The sequence below is a fragment of the Sugiyamaella lignohabitans genome, chromosome C, assembly GCF_001640025.1.
Source record: "Sugiyamaella lignohabitans strain CBS 10342 chromosome C, complete sequence".
Taxonomy (NCBI): Eukaryota; Fungi; Ascomycota; class Dipodascomycetes; order Dipodascales; family Trichomonascaceae; genus Sugiyamaella; species Sugiyamaella lignohabitans.
Window position 1 is genome coordinate 2,273,523 of NC_031671.1, and position 23,820 is coordinate 2,297,342.

The 23,820-nt window shown below is 43.5% G+C and overlaps 12 protein-coding genes across 12 annotated transcripts; 9 read left to right on the forward strand and 3 right to left on the reverse strand.

The window, feature by feature from the left end:
- Window positions 1-422: 422 nt before the first annotated feature.
- On the forward strand, window positions 423-761 carry DOP98 (putative DOPA-dioxygenase; the record flags this gene model as incomplete). The annotated part of the gene is made up of 1 exon (XM_018881485.1): window positions 423-761. One exon carries the CDS (start codon window positions 423-425, stop codon window positions 759-761), a length of 339 nt encoding a protein of 112 aa, XP_018734074.1.
- Window positions 762-1,020: 259 nt separating this feature from the next.
- On the forward strand, window positions 1,021-2,181 carry DOM34 (ribosome dissociation factor DOM34; the record flags this gene model as incomplete). The annotated part of the gene is made up of 1 exon (XM_018881486.1): window positions 1,021-2,181. One exon carries the CDS (start codon window positions 1,021-1,023, stop codon window positions 2,179-2,181), a length of 1,161 nt encoding a protein of 386 aa, XP_018734075.1.
- An 803-nt stretch (window positions 2,182-2,984) lies between these two features.
- Window positions 2,985-4,139, forward strand: SNF3 (Snf3p; the record flags this gene model as incomplete). Its single annotated transcript, XM_018881488.1, has 1 exon — window positions 2,985-4,139. The coding sequence occupies one exon, from the start codon at window positions 2,985-2,987 to the stop codon at window positions 4,137-4,139; it is 1,155 nt and encodes a 384-aa protein (XP_018734076.1).
- A 297-nt stretch (window positions 4,140-4,436) lies between these two features.
- On the forward strand, window positions 4,437-4,640 carry AWJ20_4421 (uncharacterized protein; the record flags this gene model as incomplete). The annotated part of the gene is made up of 1 exon (XM_018881489.1): window positions 4,437-4,640. One exon carries the CDS (start codon window positions 4,437-4,439, stop codon window positions 4,638-4,640), a length of 204 nt encoding a protein of 67 aa, XP_018734077.1.
- A 395-nt stretch (window positions 4,641-5,035) lies between these two features.
- On the forward strand, window positions 5,036-6,004 carry AWJ20_4422 (uncharacterized protein; the record flags this gene model as incomplete). Its single annotated transcript, XM_018881490.1, has 1 exon — window positions 5,036-6,004. One exon carries the CDS (start codon window positions 5,036-5,038, stop codon window positions 6,002-6,004), a length of 969 nt encoding a protein of 322 aa, XP_018734078.1.
- A 1,249-nt stretch (window positions 6,005-7,253) lies between these two features.
- On the reverse strand, window positions 7,254-7,835 carry coq9 (ubiquinone biosynthesis protein Coq9 (predicted); the record flags this gene model as incomplete). Its single annotated transcript, XM_018881491.1, has 1 exon — window positions 7,254-7,835. The coding sequence occupies one exon, from the start codon at window positions 7,833-7,835 to the stop codon at window positions 7,254-7,256; it is 582 nt and encodes a 193-aa protein (XP_018734079.1).
- Window positions 7,836-8,707: 872 nt separating this feature from the next.
- On the forward strand, window positions 8,708-11,026 carry FAR10 (Far10p; the record flags this gene model as incomplete). Its single annotated transcript, XM_018881492.1, has 1 exon — window positions 8,708-11,026. One exon carries the CDS (start codon window positions 8,708-8,710, stop codon window positions 11,024-11,026), a length of 2,319 nt encoding a protein of 772 aa, XP_018734080.1.
- Window positions 11,027-11,335: 309 nt separating this feature from the next.
- Window positions 11,336-12,268, forward strand: MGR3 (Mgr3p; the record flags this gene model as incomplete). The annotated part of the gene is made up of 1 exon (XM_018881493.1): window positions 11,336-12,268. The coding sequence occupies one exon, from the start codon at window positions 11,336-11,338 to the stop codon at window positions 12,266-12,268; it is 933 nt and encodes a 310-aa protein (XP_018734081.1).
- A 413-nt stretch (window positions 12,269-12,681) lies between these two features.
- Window positions 12,682-13,080, forward strand: AWJ20_4426 (uncharacterized protein; the record flags this gene model as incomplete). The annotated part of the gene is made up of 1 exon (XM_018881494.1): window positions 12,682-13,080. One exon carries the CDS (start codon window positions 12,682-12,684, stop codon window positions 13,078-13,080), a length of 399 nt encoding a protein of 132 aa, XP_018734082.1.
- Window positions 13,081-13,365: 285 nt separating this feature from the next.
- Window positions 13,366-13,911, reverse strand: AWJ20_4427 (uncharacterized protein; the record flags this gene model as incomplete). Its single annotated transcript, XM_018881495.1, has 1 exon — window positions 13,366-13,911. One exon carries the CDS (start codon window positions 13,909-13,911, stop codon window positions 13,366-13,368), a length of 546 nt encoding a protein of 181 aa, XP_018734083.1.
- A 3,171-nt stretch (window positions 13,912-17,082) lies between these two features.
- Window positions 17,083-18,312, reverse strand: FOL3 (dihydrofolate synthase; the record flags this gene model as incomplete). Its single annotated transcript, XM_018881496.1, has 1 exon — window positions 17,083-18,312. One exon carries the CDS (start codon window positions 18,310-18,312, stop codon window positions 17,083-17,085), a length of 1,230 nt encoding a protein of 409 aa, XP_018734084.1.
- Window positions 18,313-19,504: 1,192 nt separating this feature from the next.
- Window positions 19,505-22,417, forward strand: RPO41 (Rpo41p; the record flags this gene model as incomplete). The annotated part of the gene is made up of 1 exon (XM_018881497.1): window positions 19,505-22,417. One exon carries the CDS (start codon window positions 19,505-19,507, stop codon window positions 22,415-22,417), a length of 2,913 nt encoding a protein of 970 aa, XP_018734085.1.
- Between the last annotated feature and the right edge of the window lie 1,403 nt (window positions 22,418-23,820).

The window sequence follows — 23,820 nt, forward strand, 5'->3', positions numbered from 1 at the left end:
AGATCTGGTAATCTGATTAACGTGCTTACATGTTACCCTAATACACAACATCATTGGCGCCGTAGTGTATAGATAAGGTCGATACCGCCGGTCCAGTTGAAGAAGTGACGAGAAATCATGGCTACTCAGGAGAGGACACCGTATAACGAGCACATCAAGAGCTTTGATGTTCACACGTATTTTGCTCAGAGCTATGAGCCTGCTAAGAAGGAGGCTTTTGAGTTGAGAGAACGGTTCCAGCGGGACTTTGCACCTGAGCTTGAGAAGGGCCTCGTTCGTGTGTTCAAATTCCACGACTACCCTCTGGGACCACATCCATATGGCATGTTTGAGGTGGATTTCCATACTCCTGAAATGTTTGCAAAGGTAGTTCCATGGTAAGTAGGGAAATCTGTGAATCAGAATAGTGGCTAGGAAGACGTATGTTAACATTGGGCAGGTTTCAATTGAATCATGGCAGTCTCAGTGTCTTAGTCCATCCACACACTGGATTTGATGTTGCGGACCACACTGATCACGCCATCTGGATCGGTGAGAAAGTGCCATTAATAGTCGGAGTTTTGGAAGCAGCAGAGAAAAGACAGTCAGCCGCTGCTGCTACTACTGCACCTATTGCACCTATTGCTGTTGCCAGTGCTGCTACTACTGCACCTATTGCTGTTGCCGCTATTACTGCACCTATTTCTGTTGCCGCTATGCTTCTGCTTTCGTTGCCACTACTGCTTCTGCTTCTTTGTTATCTCATGCAGTATGATATATAATGAATTGTATTTTGTAGACGTCTGTTCATCAGAGCTCGGTCGGCTATCGGGATTAGATAACTCAGGGGAAGCAGCGGCAAGTAGCCGAGTCGATCTCACACGGCTATCGGAGGTACCTAGCGAGACACGTGACTGGTTTTTTCACTATCAGCAAACGCACAAACATGATGAGCAGAGATTGACTGACTACACGTTCAAGCTTATTCGCTGATAAATAATATTAAGTCAGGGAAGTTAGACAGGGTCTAGATATTTAATAATGAAGCTAATAAGGAAATCGCTAGAAAAGGACCAGTCCGGAGATATCACTCTTTGTCCAGAAGACTCTGAGGACCTGTGGTACACCTATAACTTGATCCAAGAAGGAGATGAGATAGAGGCCAAGTCCATGCGAAAAATTACCAAAGTTAATAAAGACGGTGTTGCCAAGGGTCAAAGTACCCGAAAATTATTGAAGCTAAGGCTTAGAATTACCAAGATAGAATTTGATCCTGCTGGAGGATCATTACGAATCAACGGACCTGTGACTGAAGATACTGAAGATGTTTCGGCCGGTACATATCACACATTGGCAGTTGAATTAAACAGAAACTTTAGACTTTTCAAACAAGAATGGGATCTCATATCTCTTGAAGTGGTTGATAAGGCTGTAGACCCTGAAAACAAGGCCGAAGTAGGGGCTGTGGTTATGCAAGAGGGTCTAGCAAATATCTGTCTGTTGACCGAGAACATGACTGTCTTGAGACAGCGAGTTGAACAATCGTTACCAAGGAAGAAACGTGGTGATAACTCAGGCTACGAAAAAGCCTTGCAAAAATTTTACGAAACAGTGTACACAACCATGAGAAGAAATCTGACAATCGACAAACTGAAAGCTATTTTAATCGCCTCTCCAGGATTCACTGCCAAAAGCTATTATGACTATATGTTTCAAAGAGCAGTAACTGATGGGGATAAGCCATTTATCAAGTCGAAAGAGAAGTTTTTGGTCACACATAGCTCGTCGGGTGCTATACACGCTTTGGAAGAGATTTTGAAGAATGCCGATGTTCAGAGACAATTGGCAGATACAAAATACGGACGAGAAACGATAATTCTAGATAAATTCTTTAAAACCATGAATGATGACGAAGCCAGAGCATGGTATGGTCCACGGCATGTTGAAGAGGCCGTGAACAGGGGTGCCGTATCTACTCTACTCATTACCGACACATTATTTAGAAGCAACAACATCCAGACCAGGAAAAAATACATTTCCATGGTCGAAACAGTAAGAGGCTCCGGAGGAGAATCCCTGATATTCAGCAGTTTGCATTCGTCGGGTGAGCAGCTCGATCAGATCAGTGGTATTGCATGTATATTATCATACCCTCTAGCTGAGCTAGAAGATATTGACGATGAAGAAGAAGAGGATGAATAGAAAAAATAGATACAATCGCATAACTAACTACAATTTGATGAAGATCAAGAGAATGGCATCTGGGGCCCGGTCCCAGAATACGGTACTCTCTTCATTTGGGTCACGTCAGGGTTAACGTTGCCAGCAGGATCGCTGGTTTGAACACGATGGGATCTGGGGTAGTACCGCGGCCGTTGGTAATATACGTAGCGTTACATACGGAAAAAAGAAGGCGGTGAGCTGGGGTACATAACAGGGGGTTAAACTTGCATGAACATGGTGCCGTGCTTAGTGGAGATCGGGTTCTGATCTGGTTTGCGGATATTTGGAAATAGATCCCCGCACGGTCGGAGTGGAATAATCGGCAATTCATTCTGCCATTGATGGTCATGGTTGTAGGAGTTTGTATCACGCCATTTCTATACTGAAAGCATTTCAGTTTTGTTGTAGTCTCTACTAATATTATTCACACCGGTATACAATGTCTTGTGGTCAACGAGGAACGTTTCATATTCTGTCCTGTGACGAAGTTTACTCCACAAACTGTACTCCCACAAACAATCCCCCATCTGGCGCAGGAACAGATCATCGGCATTGTTAGCTGTTTCTATTTTTCCGATAAAACCGTGCATTGCAGTCGAGATCTCAGCAAGTATACCGAATAGGGAATTTCAGGAGTTATCCCCCCACACATCGCAGAGGTGATATGCTCTACGTTATCGAAGTTCCATGGCGGTTTTCAATTTAGTATATAAACAACGGTAGGTCATAACCAAAATAAATTTGAAAAACAGATAATAATTGAGTTAGAAACTTTTTCAGTTATGATTCTTCCAAAGATCTATAACCAGTATTTCGTGGCTATCATCGCCACTATTGGTGGAGCCCTATTTGGGTTCGACATCAGTTCTATGAGTGCAACTATTGGTACTCCTCAATATCTGGACTATTTTAATAGTCCAAGTCCATCAACCCAAGGTGGAATTAATGCTTCGATGCCTGGTGGATCTTTGGTAGGCTCACTTGTAGCTGGTATTGTTTGTGACATGATTGGTAGAAAGTATACCATTCAATTTAGTTGTTTCCTGTGGATTGTAGGTTCTACTATTTCTTGTGCGTCTCAAAATGTGGCCATGTTAATTGTCGGTAGATTTATTAATGGACTATGTGTTGGAGTTACCTCGTCTCAAATCCCAGTATATCTATCCGAGATTTCAAGACACGAACGTCGTGGTCGCATTGTTGTGATCCAACAGCTAGCAATCGAGTGGGGTATTCTAATCCTGTTTTTTATTGGTTATGGTTGTTCATATATTCCAGGAACTGCTTCCTTCAGAATTACCTGGGGATTACAAATGGTTCCTGGCTTTGTCTTGATTTTCCTGATGCCAATGCTGCCAGAATCGCCTCGTTATCTTGCCTCGAAAGATAGATGGGACGAATGTCATGAAATTCTTGCTCAGGTACATGCCAAAGGAAACAAGGATGATACAGTCGTTCTCGCTGAAATGATGGATATCCGTACTATTGTTGAGCTTGAACGAGATGCCTCGTCCACTTATTTGGCCCTTTTCAGTAAAAAGAATTGGAGAAGAAGTATGGTCGGAATTATGTCCCAAGTATGGCAGCAATTGGCAGGTGGTAATGTGATGCTTTACTTTGTTGTTTACGTTTTCCAAATGGCTGGTCTGACTGGACAAATTAATTTGATTGCCAGCTCGGTGCAATATGTCATCATGGTTATTTTCACCACCCCAGTTATGTTCTATGTTGACAAAGTGGGTCGTAGACCGTTGTTAATTATTGGCGCAATTGGAATGGGTACTTTTGTTTTTGCTGTCGGTGGTATTTTGGCTACATATGGAAAATATGCTGATGAAGTTGGCGGTAATGCTAACATCCATATTACATTAGAAGGACAATTCGGTCCTTCAAGAGGAGTTCTAGTTTGTTCATACTTGTTTGTACTGGGTAAGTGATCAGACTGGTCCAGTTTAAGGTCGCAGTTCTAACATTTTTTAGTTTACTCTTTGACATTGGCTCCTGTGTGTTGGGTAGTGTCTCCAGAAGTGTTTCCTCTGAATTTGAGAAGTAAAGGAATGGTAAGTAATAAAGCTTTTTTTTCCCAGTGCTTGGTTACAATAAACTGACAAATTTAGGCCGCCTCTGCTGCAGGCAACTGGGCATTCAACTTGGCTTTATCTTATTTCGTGCCGCCAGCCCTGGCTAATATCGGTTACAAAACATTCATAATTTTCGGTGTGTTTTGTGTTGTAATGACTATTCATTTCTTCCTGATGTGGCCCGAAACAGCTGGTAAGACCCTGGAGGAGATCGACGACTTGTTCGCTCCTGGAGCACTTCCCGCTTGGAAAACTCGTGTTGGTCATAGTCGTCTTGACGACGAAATCAATGAACTTGAATTAGGAGCCGAAAAGCACGAGATTCACCATTATGAGAAAAATGATGCTGATGTCTGATGCTTTAATTCCTACCTTATGCAACTTATTTAGTGAATATATTATGTTTGAGCTTTGAATTGCACAAAACAAAAAAAAGGCAATGAGCAAGCAAAATTCGCAACCGAGGGCTAGTCCAGATCATAGAAAGGCCGCTAGATTAAACATATAAGTTTTACAGCAAGTTTTGCTACTTTCCTGGTCACATCTCTCGCAGCTCAGGGGGTAATCGGTGGACCCTACTCGAGCGCAGCGAGAGTAGCAATGGGGTCTGGGGCAGCGCCCCAGCCGCCGGAGGCAAATCGACTGGAGAAAACGCTATATATAAATAAATAAAGCATGATGTTTATTTAAATATTATATTTATATTGATGGTAGTGTGGTATCCGTGCTCACGTGATTACCCGTGCATTTAAATGTTAAGCAGCAGAGCACACGAGAGCGATGAAGAGACAATGACGACCACAATCGAGCAGAAGGAACAGGAGGCTCAAAAGAATGAATTGAGATGGCTCTTGGAGGAAATCCACTTGGATGTAAAGTCGTCTGTGATAGTAGGGATAGAAGAGTGCTTGTCACGACTGTGCGACCGAGAAAATGCGGTGAAGCTGGTCATGTCATCAAGCAGGCGAGAAACTGTGAAGGGTACTGTCGATAGAGTAGGAACCTATATTAGTGAGTGCGATATGTTAATCAAGCTACCGAGTGCCAATAAAGGGCATCCGTTTCCAATTCGACTCGGCAAAGACCCCATAGCAACTAAATCGGGGACCAGTAGTCCAACTGTCCATCCAACTGGTCAGGTAACGGAGTCAAAAGCTAACACATCATATCCTCTTATTCAACTGGTCGATACAGTTAATTTTCTAGATGAAGCACTTAGTTTATCACAGCAATTGACAATTGATTGTCAGGCATTAAGCAAGGAGGGTCATTCACACAGTCATATTAACACACAGATGGGGCTTGGACAATTACTTGGTCTCGTCAAAAATGCATTATCAACTCTACACGAGCCTAAACCTAGTTCTATATATCCTCAAAGGCGAACAGATCGTACGAAATTCTCGGGTTTACCAGCAGGCGTAGCAGTTGACTTTTATTTGATCGATTCCAATGTAATTACCGATATTCGAGCATATGAAGATATCGACGACCCATCTACTAGTCCAGTTGATGCGTTTGGAGCTATTACCAGCATGCTTTCAATTGGTAAGAAAAAGCATCCCCCTCAGATTATAAAGCACGGCGATCTGTCTATAATTGAGCATGAGCGAGTGCGTATAGAGTCGCAAGATCCGAACCTCATTTCTGTGACTACAAAGTTGACTGCTCTGGAAGCTCTTCTTGAATCCATTGTGCGGAAGCTACAGCTCTGTACCTGAAATGGTTATCGATAAGTTGTAGAATCATAGTAGTGAGTGAAACCGGACTGCAAGATGCTCCTTTTCACATCTGCAATTAGGACTCATTGAAATATGTGGTTTGAGGTAGGCGGGTCCCGATCCATATATTGATATAAGAAGAGATACCAATAGATATTTATTATTGATGAGTCCATGCTAAGCTCATTCGTGCCTTCTGTTTCTGTAGGTTAAGTCTCTTGATGGAATATGCTAGTCGGTCTCTCTTCTGTTGGAGTTCTTGCAGTGTGTTTAATTGCTCATCGGTGGGTTTATCGGACGAGGTTGAGTAGGTTGTATTTGATCCTCCTGCACTGCTGCTATTGAATTGTGAAAGTCGTACTTGCTGAAGTTCAGCTTTTGAGGTCAGTGAGCGCTCTTTACGTTCCAACCTGGCGAGCTCGCGTTCTGCACGATCTAGTAAAGATAGAATCTGTGGGTGGATTTCTGTAGCAACCTCATTTTTAGCCTGTTCAACATCCCTGGCAGATACTACTCCAAAAACTCTATTGGTTTCTAATACAACTTGTAGCCTTTCGAAATCTTTTGTGGCTGAATCTAGTGTCTTGTTGGTTTCCCGCAGCTAGACATAGCGTTGTTAGAGAGTTGTCTTTACCATATTTTATAAAAAATTTTATCACTTACCAAACCAATGGTTGAATTTAATACACCCACCGAGCTCTGAAGACTAATATCATGTGAATTCATATTAGTTTTTCAGCGATGGAGATAGAAAGATGGATAGAATTAGATCATGCATCAATTAAAGATATAAACAAATCAAGCGTGTAACGCGATTGGCAGCCGCGTGAACAGATGCTACAGATAAGATAAGCTTATTTCATGCGATCTTAATCTTAGAGATGAGCTGACCGGTTATAAATATGCTCATTAGCTTTATTAAACAAAGAAAAGGTAACAGTCTTAGATATATATGTACAGAATTAGGATGCTCGATAATAGGACAATAGCCGAAAACCAATTAGTTACCTGGTCAAGGAGCGAATAAGATTATAAGCTCCGATAGTGTTAAATTTCAACCACTCGCTAGTGCTGTCGGAAACATATTTTGCAGATTCGAGTTCATTCAATCTCCTGTCAACAAATTCCATTGTACTGCGAAAGTTGCTTGATGAATCTTGGGTCATGAATAGTTCTAGATATTGTTAGATATGGCCCTGGCCACAGACTGGCTCAGTCTGTGTCCTGTCAAGTTTTTCAAGTCTAATAGCTATAAGCTAGCAATATAATAATATGAACGCCTCTCAATAGAGCAATTGTTCCTTGAAAAGACTGAATCACTAGATCGAAACTTACCTGACGAGGCATAGATGGCAGACAATGATCCTCGGTTGGTGTACCAATCAAATCCAGTTGATCGATCATGGGCCAGGTACATTATTTCATCTGATAGAGAGTGCAGCTCTTCTAAAGAGCCTGGAAGGTTGCTAGGTAAAGTCATTATTGAAATAGCTTCGGAAAGACGGGTAGGTGAGCCTAGTACCTCAATGTTGGCTCGAAGTCGTGATTTTACTAGAGAAGAGAGAATATTATGGGATGGAGTTGAAGTAGGCAGTTCAGCAGCTGATTTGGAAAGTGCTAATCGTTGTTGTTTAAGATGATGTTGAACAAGATTGAAAGTTCCTTGTGGAAACACAGAATGAGCAGCATCCGAATATCCTAGCTCACGAATACCTTTGACAAGAGCGTTCTCAAAACCGAGTTCAGGAACATATTTCAGTGACACATCGAGGATCTGTGTTGTGGATTTTGACGCAGATGATGCTGTCGAATACAATCGTCGAGCAAACATTTCGTTTATAGTCTAGAGAAGAGTTGAATGAACTGAAATGAACTGTCAAACCTCAGTTCACTGGGATGATTATGGCCTTACTATAATATGCTTCAGGGTTAGGTTCAACTCTGAGAGATGAAGCCAAAAGCAAGCAGGGATACTTTTAAACACCTCTTTGAGAGGATATTTAAAGTATCCTTATCAATTAACTCTTAAAATAAAAACAAACGGCAGTAGAACCCACTGAACGTTACAAAAGTTACAGAGAAACGATAACTGACAGCCAACGATTATACTTGACTTTACAACTCTGTTAGACTATATCGCCGCATGAGGCGTGTACTAACATTATTACTACGAGGATATCACACACCACCAGATTATAACAATAGTAGAATACAAGCAACAGCCGGACAGCGGCCAGACTAGCAGCAGCAGTTGATAGTTATTGCAGCAGTGCAGCTTGATGTGAATTGGAAATATTTGGCTCACAGGGTAAATAAAGACTAGTAGAGTTGCAAGCAAATATAGAAAGGACAGACACCGCTATATTTACACAAACTTCCAGGAAGTGTGGTGAAGCTTTGTGGCTGGAAGATAGTTCGATAAAGAAAACAAACTCTAATTGTGTTCGCGATCACTTGTCTTTAGATACACAGTACATTGTTATTAAGGCAGCCAACCGGATATATTTGCCAGGGAGACCCTCGGCCCCATTAGGAACGGTACGGAACAACTAAATTACTGATCGGACCAGGAGAACGAGATATTCTGTGAGCACAAGACTGTGTACGAGCTCACAATTTAAGAATCTCAAAAAAACAGCAAGATACGCGATTTCATCGATTAAGTTCTAATTCTACACAAACTCTCGTTTGATTTCAGTTCAGATGGCGACTCTGACGATGCTGAGAAATGCCCATCCGTCAAATGCAACTTCAGATAGCGAAAATGATGAAGGGGTCCATGTAAACGGAGTTCGAGAATCATTGCAACATCCGCTACCGAAGAAAGAGCAAGGACAGCAACAACAATATCAACAACCACAGAAGCAACAACAACAACAGCAACAACAGCAGTATCAAAAGCAGCAGCAACAGTTGTCACAATCACAGGCTTCTTCAGAATCACAAGGATCGCAACATAAGAAAAACAAGTCCAACGGATCTATCAAGCACCGATTGGAGGACGAAAATGATGCCGAGGCTAGAAATTCGACTCGTCGCGATTCCACCTATAACACAGATTCAACAGGAAAAGTTCCTACAGATAAGGAGGTCAATTCTCAACCAAGTGCTGGATTCAACAATAGCAGCACTGCATCGTTAAATTCTCAGTCGACTACAAACGGTACAAGTGATGTTCCAAGTCAACCAAATAGAAGAAAGCTCAAAGCTAACTCACTGTCAGCATCATCATCTAGTAGTTCATTAAGATCTTTATCGTCCAATTCGTCAACATCCAGCAACTCATCCCGAAGAGGATTACCTAGCAGAGCTCAATATGCGGTTATCTTAGTGCTGTCTCCTCTAAATGGCACATTCGAAAAAAAGTCACTGGTAGTCCCATTTGCACCAGATGTTCTCAAACTGGGTCGCCAAACCAATGCTAAAACAGCACCTGGTATCGACAATGGGTATTTTGATTCGAGGGTGCTCAGTCGTCAACATGCAGAGATTTGGGCTGACAGGTTGAGTGGTAAGGTTTGGATCAAAGACGCCAAGTCGTCGAACGGTACATATATCAATAAGCAAAGACTAAGCTCGGACAACACCGAAAGCGAACCATACGAGCTAAAGAAGAACGACATTTTAGAACTGGGTATTGATATCTGCGGTGATGATGGAATTACTCTTGTGCATAGGAAAATATCTGCCAAGGTAGAACGAGTTTCGGTCTTATCACTTCAGGCTTCAGGAACAACAGGTGATAGTAATGGTGATTTACCACTGTCAACTTCTGGATATTTAGCCACCTCGAAAAGCGTCAATGGTAATTTTACTTCCGACTTGAATATTCAGAACAACACGGGAGCCAAGCACATAAACGGTAAGATACTTGGTATCAATGGAGGAACAGCTGTGAACAACCTTAAAAGTATCAACGGGACAATTCGTAGATCTGAATTGAATGGATCCAAGATAAGACGAATGGGTATTGGTGGTTCTCAAGCAGGAGGGTTGGGCAATAAAAATACAGATCCTTTGGATGTAACGTTGTTTGGTGATATGGACGACTCGCTCGAGGATCTTGTTCTGGGACATACACGAAACAGCGTGGGTGGGTTGTTTATGCACAATGGACTTAATAGTTCTCTGGCGTTTGAGTCTACTATCAAGAGACTTATAGGAGAAATCCACTCGGTCAAAGTAGAAGGTGCCAAAATCAGGACAGTGACGAAATTATTGAAGGATATTAAAACGAAGCAAGAGCAATCTTCACAGCTAGCCTCGTCGGTTCCCGAAGAACTGGTTGCTAAGAACTCATATATTGCGGAGCTCGAGTCACGATTACAGGAACAAACGACACTTGATAAACTTCTAGCTGAAGAACAAAGTAAAAGAAAGGTGCTTGAGCAGGAAAACAGTTCACTACAAGAAAAGCTCAGAAAGGTATCCGAACCTCTACCATCGCCTGTATCGACATCGCCGTCTACAGCCCGTTCTGCTGCCGTATCACCTAAAGCAGCTTCAACTATAGAAGTATTGACAGCGGAATTAGCTTCTACCAAGGAACAGCTGGCACTATTTAGACTCCGAGCTGAAAAAGCAGAAGATCAGGTGACAAAACAGTCGAGTACTATCGAAGAATTAAAGAGATCTTTAGAACAATTACACCGTGAAAAGGCGATTCAAGACCAAGAGTTATTACAAGCACGGTTAAGCAACCAGTCTGATCCATCGCTTCCCGGTACAGACTCAACCCATTTACGGCGGTCATCATTCAATGATCTACCCCCCTCATTAAGAATTGCTGTTAATAATGCGATTTCTCCTACCACGTCTGCAACAGCCAACAATGGTGATGACTCTGACCCTAGCACCACACCCCCCAGTTCGTCAGCGAGCCGTGTCCAAACTAGCTCGAGAGCCAAACCGCACACATCATCATCCATGACTAAGACAATCCCAATGACTACCGCACTGGGTGTTGTGGTCCTAGGTATCAGTCTCATGTCTTTCATTAACCGGTTGTCGCGAGACCACTAACTGACATCCTTTCCGACTCTTGTATCACGAATTTAACGACTTTTTTTATTATTATCTATATTAGTGTTATAAACGGCGGCTGGGCTCTGCTCCAGATCCGTACACTGCTTGTACCCGCAACTTGTACACACAACTCTTCACACTGGACTTTGAGCCAAAGTTATAAATCTTTTCTCAGGGGGGTTTTATTCACTAATTAGTACTCAGGGGGAGTTATCGATGACAAGTTCAGCCGTACATGATATGCGCATTTATATATATGTATATGTTCATCTTGAAGCTCAGATCAGTACTATATCAAACCAGAATATGTTTCGAATCAGGCCATTTTCACTGGCAAGCCGAATTGGCTATCGAACAGGGGTGAAAAATTTTCCAAGGAAATCGATTCCTAGTCTTATCGCAAAACGTTCTATAACGAATGCATTCCAACATGGAGTTCCACCTCCACATCCAATGCCGCCAGTGAAGAAAGTTCGTGCCTACCGGTGGCCAATTATCCTTGCTCTGGCAATGCTGGTTTCAGGTGTAGCATTTAGATACTATACAGCTCACAATTATCCACCAGAAGTGGCCTCGAAACTTCGCAAGGGTCTCAGAGCTGAGTTAGATGGCGGAGGCAAAGGCAAACCAGACTACAAATTAGCATTACAATATTACTTAGAAGCACTGGAGGAAGCAGACAATTCGAATCTGCACTATTTGAGTGATGAATATACAGGACTTCAAATCAAAATTGCCGAAATGTATGAAAAATTGGGTATGGAAGAAGAAGCAAGACTCATCTACCGTGAGCTAGGAACATCTTATATTCAAGCATTGACAGACGGAACCGCAGTATCTGCAGAAGTTCGTCCTCATATGATCCAGAGAGACCTCCGAGTTGCATTGAAGACTGCCATATCTGAAGCTACCACTAATCCTGAGGTAGCCAAGATGGGCCTATTAGTTCATTTCACCATTGCACAGATGGAAGTCGCCAATAGAGATCCAGCAGTTGCGGAACTTATCAACAGCGAGAAGACCCGGGCCAATTTCAATATATCTATTCCTGTCGAGGGAGCTCCATCAAAATTCGATACAAAAGCTTGGGAGCCATTTCGGGACGAGCTGTTTAGTGCTCGAGACAGTACGTATTCACAACTAGCGGCATGTTCAGTGCCCAGACATTCTTGTTTCTGTCACCACTTTCGAGTCGTGTTTTGGATCAAGCCACTGTGTAGTGGTATCCCCAGAACTTGATCAAGATCAAATATCTGGGATTCATCCAACCGAACGGATTTGAAAGACGAATCAAATTGTCGGGTAAACTTCAACAGCCTCGGAAACAGCTAAGCAATATCAGAACTAACAAATCTACTAGTGTTTGTAGCATTGTGTCTTGCTACTGGAGATATTGGACATGCGCTACAGGCTAAGCTTGCCACAACCGAATGGATGGCTGCTGCGGGTTGCGATATTGGCGAGATTCTCATGTCATGTAAGTATTCCTTGAACACCCACTATCAATAACCAAGAGTCAAGACAATAAACTAACAGCCCCAGTCTATAACGTGGGATCCATTTTCTATCTGCAGTCAGAACAATTAGAATTGAAAGAGACTCAGTTCACAGAAGCAAAAAAGGACGATAAAGAAGTAGCTCCCGTGCGGAAGATGGCTAAAGACTCGATAGACTACTCCACAACATGTTTCAGCATAATTTTGAACGCAGTAGAACAACTTCCCAGCAAGGCCCGACGGGAAGCCAATGTCGCCGAAGTGCATGCTCTATCCACATATGGGCTCGGGGTCATAGCCCTTCACCGCGGCGAATACGAGAAGTCAAGAGACCTTTTGCGAGAATCACGGCTTCGAGCCAAAGGCTGTGAGTTCGATGATCTCGTCACAAGCTCGGAACTCGAGCTTCAAAAGCTTGACAACATTCTTGCCGAAATCGCCAAAGGTGAGAAGAACCCCAAATACGAGCCTCCATCCATGGACGTCCTGTTCCTCAAACCCGACAACAAAGACGATCCCGTCAATATCAAACCTCCACTCGACGAATCTGCCTGAATATTTTCTATAAATCACACTCCCAGACTCCCCACTCTGCCTCCGGCGGCTGGGGCTCCGCCCCAGACCCCGTGGTTCCTGCTTCGCAGGAAACTGCTGGGACCGTCGACGGAACCGGTGACCCCAGCAACGACTTGAGCGAAGCGAAAGGAGCAGCGGGGTCTGGCAGAGCCCCAACTGCTGGAGCCAGCAGCACCTTAAAGGGAAAGGTCAGCAATAAATAAGTGTTATTAAATATAAACAGTAAGAGAATAAATAAGCGATGCAAAAGGGGAGATATATGGCTCAGTTCGAGAGCGTCGTCTTTAGCTTGGACCATAAACTGGACGAGAATGTGGGTTGTAAGTCATTGTTGAATTTGGTAGCAGGTGGCATGGATGATACCGGTGACAGCAGCACCGGACTGTGCGGGGGTGATGGTGGCACACGAGGGCTTGTTTGTCTGAACGGGCTGAATCGTCTTCGTCGGGTATTCTCGGCATTTTCAGATTCAGTAGATGAACCAGAGAACATGGGTTGCAGTTGGTTCTTTCTGTTGCGGTCCATGATATTACCGGCACCGCCACGACCGACTGAGTAGGACTCCGGCTCGACATCCAAGGCCTTGTGTGCTTCTTCCAGGTATTCCGTTGGTGACAGTGTTCTCATTCTTTCAATAGGGATATTGTTACCCCAGCCTCCTCGACCTGCTCGAAACGTCTGTGTTGGCGACGAGAAGGTTTGAATAGGAGCAGGTGTGCTTGGTACCGACTCGAGTTCATGCTCCGATGAACCGGGTTTCTTTGACTTGGCAACATAGTTGCCGTAACCACCGCGTCCTGTTAATGGCATCTCGATTAGTCTTTTAAGTATCTCAAGTTCTTTTTTAACTAGTCAAGTGAAGTGAATCAAATGAATCTTTTGAGTGTTCTTCTTCGTTATTCACAACCACTGGTCAGAAGATGACGATGCTTTAAAATAGTATAAGTAGTAGTCGTTATGTTAAGTGGACTGATGTCAATAGGACCGACAACAAATCTCACAGTTAACAATAAAATTAATGAATAGGGAAGAAGTAAACAGAAACAGAAGCAGAATCGCTACTTTTTATGAATCTTCCAGATATTTCTTGCTTGTTGGCTTATTGTACAACAATAAACTTTTGTTCGTGATACAAATTCTCTTTTATTAAATGCTGTCTGGCAAATGTTGAGTGCATGTCATGTGCTGACTCCTCATTTCACCAACTGTATAAATTTTTTAGCCGCGACTTCCTTACAGTGTAAGACTTGGCAGGGTATGGGGATTATACCTAATAGGGTAATAAATCAAGTAAAACGGCTCGCATATGGCGGGGAGTGGAGGTCGGATGGACCACTTAAAGCAGCATGATCTGTACCGTGAGGAGTATGCTCGGCAGGCTGAACTGTGCAGAATAGGGGGATGCTGCCAGGTGGTACCGTGTTATTTCTTGTCTTGGGCGTTGTATTCGGCGTCTCACCCCCAGAGAATGTGGGGTATTGTTGCGGGGAAAAAATATCACAATAAAAAATAATAATACAATAGCCGACATCACATTCAACTCATAACGACACAAAAATAAACCCATATCATACAGCAGACAAGCGGTAATTCCACTAGTTCACATGCACCCCTGAATATTCTCATTTACTCTCACCTCTCATCTCGACGCATTGGTATCCGGCTATTCTGGGCCGATGAGGTTCCGTCATTCGTTTCTGTCATTCGACATGCTCGTGGTAACACTAATTTTTCACTGCAAATTTTTCGATGTTACCGACTAAGCCGGCCTGCCGACGCCTTCCACCTATGTATGTAACGCCTGTATGTAAAAAAATATGCTGAATTTTCACTGTGGGTGATTATTGTATGAACTGCCGCAATAACACGTGAATTCATGTAGCATGACCTCTCTAAATGCATTCTCACTGTCTCAACTTTTAGAGCGTTAAGGTATTATTCGCAGGCCGCAGTGTAACATATTAGGCAATCATCCCGTTTCAGTCATTTCAGAAATGACTGTTACATTAGCACTTGTACTTGAAAATGTTACCAGCATTTTTTGCCAGTAGAATTTTGTCAGGGTAAGGTTTTCAGTTGGGAGGTAAAAAAATGAGCCAAAAAAATAGCGAGTTCAAAGTAGAAACAAAGCGCGTTAGAGAAGCCGCGCTAGCCACAACCGACTGATAGTAGCGAACGAATGTCATACAGGGAAAGTGAGATTTGTAAGGTTGCAAAATGCTGGTGGTGCTAGCAGCCAGCAGCAGACGCAGAGATAGGGAGGAAAAAAAAGTCGCGCGTCGAACATCCTGAAGCCATTCATTGGGAGGTTCCTGAAACTTTCGAAAGCATTCTCGCAACGCAGTCATCAGGACTCACCAATAGAACAAGACCAACGTTTGAAACACACCTACCACTACCAACCAACTACCATCATCACTCATTCACTGTAGATTACTGATTACCAGTACTACTACTATCTACTGTCGAGTAGAGTCGGTGAACTGGGTATCATCTTAAACCGTAAACTCCCGAGCAGGTAGGACTAGTGAACCCCTCCAATTCAACGTTCACTACCCAGCTTCAATCCCAATAATCCCTCCATCAGTCAGACACATCAATCAACACCACAAAAGTCCACAAAACCGATTTTCACTAAACCTGGGGACCGCCGGTCCTTATATATCTAGCACTCTGTCAGAATTTTACAGTTTGGGCAATGGCGCCCGTGATTATCCGTCAGGCTGCATATTTTTCACTGATAACACAGATAAGATTGATCTCGCGCTCTCATTGGTCTGATATGATCCAATCGATTGCAGCATTGCATCCCCTAACCCGGCCTTACACAGCACCCTCAGCCAGGGTCCATTCTCCCCTGGTGACCACTACGGGCCAGAATTGGACTTGGGGCTTCTCTGCTGGAACGGGCTCTCTTCTGGGCCTGGGAACTGGGGGTGGTGGGGGTTCTGCCTCCGGCGGCTGGGGCTCCGCCCCAGACCCCGCTGCTCCTCTCGCTTCGCTCGAGTCGTTCCGTCGACGGTCCCAGCCATCTCCTGCGAAGCAGGAGCCATGGGGTCTGGGGCGGAGCCCCAGCCGCCGGAGGCAGAACCCCTTTCCCCTGGGATGGTGGGATGGGGTGGACCGTTGCGGGGTGCGAGGTGCGGTGGTAGCGCCGTGCGTGTGAGATGTAGAGAGATTAGGTTCACGGGTGATGAGCAGGGTTTGATGGTGCCAGGATGCCGCCGACTGGAGTGTTCGAGGAGATAGATTTGTCTGAGGCGCCTATGGCGCCTGAGGATGTGCAGGAGCGACTAGATGTGCTTCATGCTGTGGACAATGTGAGTTTGGATGGGGTGATTTGCGTGATTTGAGTGGGTAATGGCAGTAGCTAACTGGTGATTTGTAGAAAATTATTACTCTGATAGAGACGGCGTCTCGGGCTATCAATGCTCTGGAAGTCGGGAAGTCTGCTGCCAATGATCTGAAGGTCGTAGAAGCGAAAAAAGAGTTCCAACAATCGGCCAAGTCGTATTTCGACCTCGTCGAAGAGATCACCGTCAAACTGCGACGAGAGGTCCGGCTCCTTCATTACATGTCCAAAGAGAAGGTTCTGCCGCTGTCGCTTCCTACCAAAGCTGTCTGGCTTGGAAAAGAAAACGAAAAAGAGATCTGGTCGAACATTGACCAGCTCCTAAACAAAGAAAACGCCAAAACCGAGCCTGACAGCAAATCGGAGCCCTATGCCGAGACCACTGATCCAATGAAAACCGAGTAGCTTTTGGAGCATTCTTATTTATTTATTACGACTGAGACTATATTCTATATTCTGGAAGCGGGTGACGCCTCCGGCGGCTGGGGCTCCGCCCCAGACCCCGCTGCTCCTCTCGCTTCGCTCGAGTCGTTCCGTCGACGGTCCCAGAAATCTCCTGCGAAGCAGGAGCCACGGGGTCTGGGGCGGAGCCCCAGCCGCCGGAGGCACAGTGCCTCCGCGAGAGTGGTTTAGCGGGTCGCTCGCACGAAGTCTGCGACGAGGTAGAGACTGCCGCAGATGACGGTGCTTGAGGTGGTGGGGGTTTGTTGGGCTCGAGAGAGGCCTTTCTGTATGCTCTGCTCGATGTGCACGTTGGCAGGGTCGGTGAAAGAATATGCGACGGCAGCTATTTCTTGGGGATCACAGGGGGCGACCCAGGGCATGCCGTCGACAGCGCCGAATTGGGTGGCTATGACTGTGTCGCCAGGTTTTACCAGTCGCTGTAGAATGCCTTTGAAGTCTTTACCTTGTGAGAATGCAACTATGAATGTGATGGCCGAAGTGGCAGACGGCCGAACTGAATTGTTGATGTATTCGGCCAGGAGGTCTGCTGCTTGGTTGTTGTGAGCTCCGTCCAGCAGGACTTCGAAACCGTTGGATAATTGGACTTTTTGTAACCGTCCTGGCCACTGGGTTTCTTTAATTCCCTGTTGGACAATTCTGTCTGATAGAGGATAGTGTTTTTGAATTTCAAGAAGTGCCTGTAAACTGCAGGATAGATTTGACATCTGATAAGATCCCAGGAGTGGGCTTGTGGAAGGATCAACCTGGAAAGGGCCCGTGGTTTTATTTGTTAATGGATGTGCAAGTATTAGCTTTGAGTTGTTCTGGGATACAATTTTCTCAACTTCTCGAATGACTTCTGGCTCATTAGTAGCATCCAAGATACACGGTACTGCTTGTTTAATGATCCCAGCTTTCTCTCGTGCTATTTCCGATAAAGTGTTTCCAAGGAAATTCTGGTGATCCAATCCGATTTTGGTTATAATTGAGCAAAGCGTTTGAGATGGTGGTAGTACATTAGTAGCGTCCAGTCTTCCTCCTAATCCCACCTCAATCACGGCCAGATCTACTTTTTGACGATGAAATATTTCAAATGCGATAGCGGTAAGCAGTTCAAAATCAGTTGCTTGAATATTGTTCTCTAAATTGACTTCTGACACTTTTTTCTCCACTTCTAAAAAAAGATTTTCTACCACTGGTTTGCCATTGATGCTAATACAGTCGAATCTGTCGACTAAATGTGGACTGGTGAATCTTCCATTGGAGATCTTGGCCTGTGTAATACAGCTTGAAATATAGGCGCAAACCGAGCCCTTGCCATTGGTACCGGCAACATGGACCGCTTTCCAGGTGAGCTGGGGATTTCCAAGAGCAGTCAAGAGCCGAATCACCCTTGATAGCCCGAGATCAATCATTTATATGAGTATATGCTGTGACGTTTATAGACTGGAAAAAAACCGTATCCAATAAACTGGTGAGGTTCGAGAGGGAATTATTAAGTTCTGTTTCAAAGGAGAATTTAGTAAAAAGTTGTTGAAAACAAAAGACCCTATAGCGTGAAAGTAGGTAATTCGAATGGCATTTAGATAAGAATATAGTATTTAATCAATGTGGTCAGACCGCATGTTAATTGTCTTAGATAGTGGCAAGGGTATTATGATAAGCCTGCACTATATATTTCGAATCATTCACATGAATTGAGAACCAAACTATTTGTTTAGATAGCTGGCTGTCAACCTCAGAAATATGATCAGAATGATATCAAAATGACACAAGCACGCTTATACCGGAGTGCGGTATCTCTAAATAGTTTGAGAAAGCGAAAGTGGCAAGACTGCGGATTTCAGCGAATGTACAGTAAATCAAGCCATGAAAATGCCCAATTGCACTCAAATCTGACTTCACCGGACCGCAATAGGCTGTTGGTACTTAACTGGGATCCCCATTTAAGGAGATTTCAAGAGTCAGATAGTACATCAGTACTAAACCTTGAAAATGACCATGATATTAAAAAGCCATATGACCTGAAAAGGCTCTATAGGACTCCGCAGGAGCAAGAGGTAGACAAAATGGTTCAGCTCTTTGAAGCGAGTCTGAAAATTGGACAAAAAGACCGGGCCTTTGAATTAATTAACAATATTTTTCAAACAGAGGGCACTGATAAGTCAATTGTCGTCGAATGTGGTGGAGCTTGGATTAGCAGTCTGGACAATCTCAACGACCAAATTCAAGTACTGGACAAATTTGTTTTACTTCTTGGTCGTGAATCTCGAGGAATTTATAGACTATTTGCATATGTTCTCAATACTGCGTGTGCAATTGAAAATGGGGAAATCAGAAATAATTCAATTAAAGAATTGAAAAGGATGTGGGAACAGAAGTACTGCAGAGAAGGAGACAGCATTCGAATAGTGTTCCGCCACAGCGATATTATATCTATCGAAAATATACAAATGATAGAAGAAGTAAGTAGAAATCTTACATGTTTTGATATTGACAACATTTCTAACATTATAGGTTATTAAGAAACAAGATCAGACTGGAGAATACCGCCAGCCAGAAGATTCTCATCATTACTCATCAATCTCTGATATATTTGATGATACTATGAACCACATCGAAGAAATTTTTGACAAAGACAAGATCGCCAGATCCACTAATATATATGGGAATCTGGACTATATGAAACTCTACGATTCTCTTGACAGTACTGACAGAGCTACATTTGAGAGAATGTACGAGAGATTTAATCAAAATAGGGAAAAGTACTTGGAGACGATATCCGTAAACTATGAGGAAACGCTTCCTACGAAAGAATTTAAAAACCCAGTGCATAAAGCAAAAAGCTCAGAGCTGGTTTGGAAATGGAGGTTTGTGAGCGAAGAGTACTTTACAGAGTTATTGCAAAAGACCAACAGACAGAAGAAGTTGTCTGGCCTGGAAGATACATTGACCAAGTACAAAAGTGTATTTCAGAAGATCAAGCCAAAAGCACTTGCAAAAATTTTGTCTCAAGAAATGTTTTATTTCGTTTTGAAAATGCATAACAAAATTGATGACCATAGCTACTATGTATCCCAGCTGTCGCTAAGACTGGGTCAAAAAGTGGAGGAGGCGTTCAGTCAAGTTATCATGACTGAATACTATAGAAGTACCAAAGACTGGCAGAACACACGTAAGCTAACGCTTACTAATAGATATCGGTCCAAGTATTGGTTACATTCTAGTGAACCAAAGTGGTCAGCCTTTGACATTGCAACTGTAGGATCGAGTTTGCTTGCTGTGGCATTGAAATTATTCACAGTACCTACTCCCAACCGGTTTAAGCCAGGCTTTGAACCAAAGCCTGCGTTTTGGCACTCGATGAAACTTGAAAAGACTCGTAATATTGGCATCATCAGAGTGAGCGAAGCTTTGTTAAAGATAATCTCCAGAGAGGGAGTTGCCGAGGCTCTGAAGGACACAGGTGTAAACCAATCATTCCCATTGCTGGTGAAACCACGGCCCTGGACAGCATATAATGAAGGTGGTTACTTGTATTCGTCTAATACTTTGTTGACAAGTGAATCCATGGCAAACGAACAAACGGCATATGTTAAGGAGGCCATTGCTAAAGGGAAAATGGACAAGTTTCTCGACAGTTTAGACGATGTTTCATCATGTGCTTGGGGTATTAATCAGAAGATGCTCCAGGTTATAGATGAGATATGGTCGACAGGAAAGATGTTTTTAGACATCCCCGCCCAGCCTGAAGAAATGGAGTCTGTGCCAGATGTCTCTGGAAAGCTGACTTACGAACAGAAACAGAAACTCATTCAGCAACGGGTCAGACTGTCAAACAAGCGGGCGGAAAGAAATAATCTTGGTAACGCACTAGAAACAGCCAAACTATTCGCAAAACGCGGAGATCGATTTTACTATACATATCAAGTTGATTTTCGAGGACGAGTGTACCCAGTAAGTTCTAGCATGTTTGTCCACCTAGGGCAGGATTCCATAAGGAGCTTGTTACAGTTTTGGTATTCTAAACCGCTAGGAAAAGAGGGTTTACGATGGTTGAAAATACACCTTGCAAATATGTATGGAGTAGACAAATTGTCCAATCAAGATCGCGAAGACTTTGTAAATACCCATATGGAAGACGTAATAGATTCGGCAGAAAGGCCACTTACCGGAAATCGATGGTGGACTCAAGGAGAAAACCCGTTTCAAGCCCTCGCGACTTGTATGGAAATTAATGAGGCTATAAAAAGCGGGAATCCTGAGTTGTTTCTGTCGAGAATTGCAGTAAACCAAGACGGATCTTGTAACGGTTTACAGCACTATGCAGCATTAGGAGGTGATGTTGGTGGAGCAGTTCAGGTCAATATGATTGCCAATGCTACTAAACCAGGTGATGTCTATTCCGAAGTAGCCAAAATTGTTAGTGCCAAGATAGAGCAAGAGGCAGTTGAGTCGAAACCAGTAGCTGAAGAATTGAAAGGAAAGATAAGCCGCAAGCTGGTTAAGCAGCCAGTAATGACGAGTGTTTATGGAGTGACAAAATATGGAATGGTTAGACAACTTGATGAGAGGTTCAAAGATATGGGGGTTGATGCTATCAGAAGATCAAGATACAGTCCATATGTAGCACAACTTATCTTAGAGGCAATTGGTGAATTGTTTTCAGGAGCCAACAAAATTAAAGAATGGCTGAGCGAATGTACACAGCGAATCAGTGAATCAGTAAGGGCAGACGTTTACAGACGTGATATTGTGAGTGACAAGGAGTTTATGACAAAGCATGTTACAGCTATGATATGGACGACACCTCTTGGATTGCCAGTTGTACAACCTTACCGACAAACTCAGCAGATGGTAGTAAGATCAACACAACTACAATCGATGAACCTATACAATCCATTTGCATTGAGTTTTGTAGATAAATCACGACAAAGACAAGGCATTGCTCCGAACTACATTCACAGTCTGGATTCAACTCATATGTTGATGACAGTTCGAGAATGTGTTAAAAAGGGTCTTTCATTTGCAGCAGTTCACGACAGTTTCTGGACCCATGCGGCCTCAGTGCCGAGTATGAATGCGATACTTCGGGAGCAGTTTGTTGCTCTGCATCAACACGACCTAATCGAGCATCTTCGCAACGAGTTCATGGCTCGCTACAGCGGATACATGCAACTAGTCCATGTGCCGATATCATACAAGTCGTACAAGGAGATCCAGAAGCTTCGAGGAACGAATAAAGAGATTACCAGTCTTCGGCACGAGTTAAATCTCGAATTGAAGAGATTTAAAGGCGACAAGTCAATAATTAGCCCTTCCACTATCCTAGAAAACAACGGTGAACTCAGGAATTACACCCGTGTAGGTGGTCAAGCAGGAGCATTTGCCCTTGACAACACCTCAACGAGCAAGAAGACATCTCTCCGAGTGTTTGTACCACTCCAGATTCCACATGTTCCATCCCAAGGAGACTACGACGTTGCACAAGTAAGACAGAACGAGTACTTCTTCAGCTGACACACTGGCATTATTTATTTATTTATTTATTTGATTATTATTTTTCATCCTATGTCTGACCTGACCCATATGTCATTACTGACAGAAACAATTGCTCTGGTACCTTGGTCCGGGAATTTAAATCCTGGAGTCTAGACCCTGGATTCCGGACCCTGGCTATACCGGTAGTCGACAAAATGGAGGGAAATCCGACGTCCGACTCGAGCGTAGCGAGAGGAGCCATGGGGTCTGGGGCGAAGCCCCAGTCGCCGGAGGCATATCCACCACCACCCAGTACTTCTCCGCCCCGAAAAACAACACCCTCGGTAGAAAGCAATAATAATTACCAGGATGCATCTCCGGACCATCCAGGAGCCGACGCCGACCCGGTTCCCCGTGCACGGACCCGACGCTCCCCAACATTTCTGAGGGCGCAAAAAAATTTCACATTCGTGAACAGTCTCGAGAAGAACTGCTGGATAGATCTGAATAACGACGGAGTCGTATACCAAAAATCAGTAGAGAGTAGGACCGAAGTGAGGCAGGGAAGTCAGTGAGACCATCGCAGTTCACCCAGCATCGCAAATCTGCACCAAACTTTAACTTTGAGTTTCTCTCGTTAACAGTACCTTGATGGCGCGGCGCTATAACAGATTTAAGCATCCCAACAAAAAAACAAACTGAAAACCAGATGCAAGTGGTTAGAATAGAGGTTAACAGTTTCTGTTTCGAGATGAATATGTACGTACTGGGAGTCTCAACAAAACAAAACAAACGAAGACTGATGAGCTACCGGCTGACAAGCAACATGCTCGCATCCGAGCCCTTCGGTTTACCAGGACCACTGTACAAACTGTCAGTTCATGGTTTTTAGATATATACAAAATGGAAAAATATCTATAAGTAAATGATATAAAATTAAAGAGATTAAAATATGATACCGGAAAAACAGAAGGGAAAAATCCAGGGGTGTAACGGGCCGGATTAACCGCTGCAGTTCATGAACTTGCTACTGAGAACATGAAATGTATGCACCAGGCACCGTAAAAAGAAAACAAAAAACTGTTGACTCGGCATACAAATCTAATCAAAGACCCCACAAACAAGAAGCGTTTTTGACAAAAGAAAAGTTGGCTCGCAGTTGACAAGAAAAAAAATCCAATTGGATTTCCTAGTAGTTTATTACACAGAATTTACGTTTTGATCTGGAAGGTTTCAACTAAGAAAGATCTTGATAAATCCATTTCAACTAAGATCCGAGCATCCGCGCCCTTGTGTTTTGCTTTCTTGATCTGATAGATTCGCTTAGATAGATATTTGCTCGTTAGCTATTCCTGGTCAACTGAAACAACCCTGTCAGATCAATTGGATTATTGTTCTTTCATATAACTACAGGATTATTTGCCGTCATTAGAGGAAAAGTT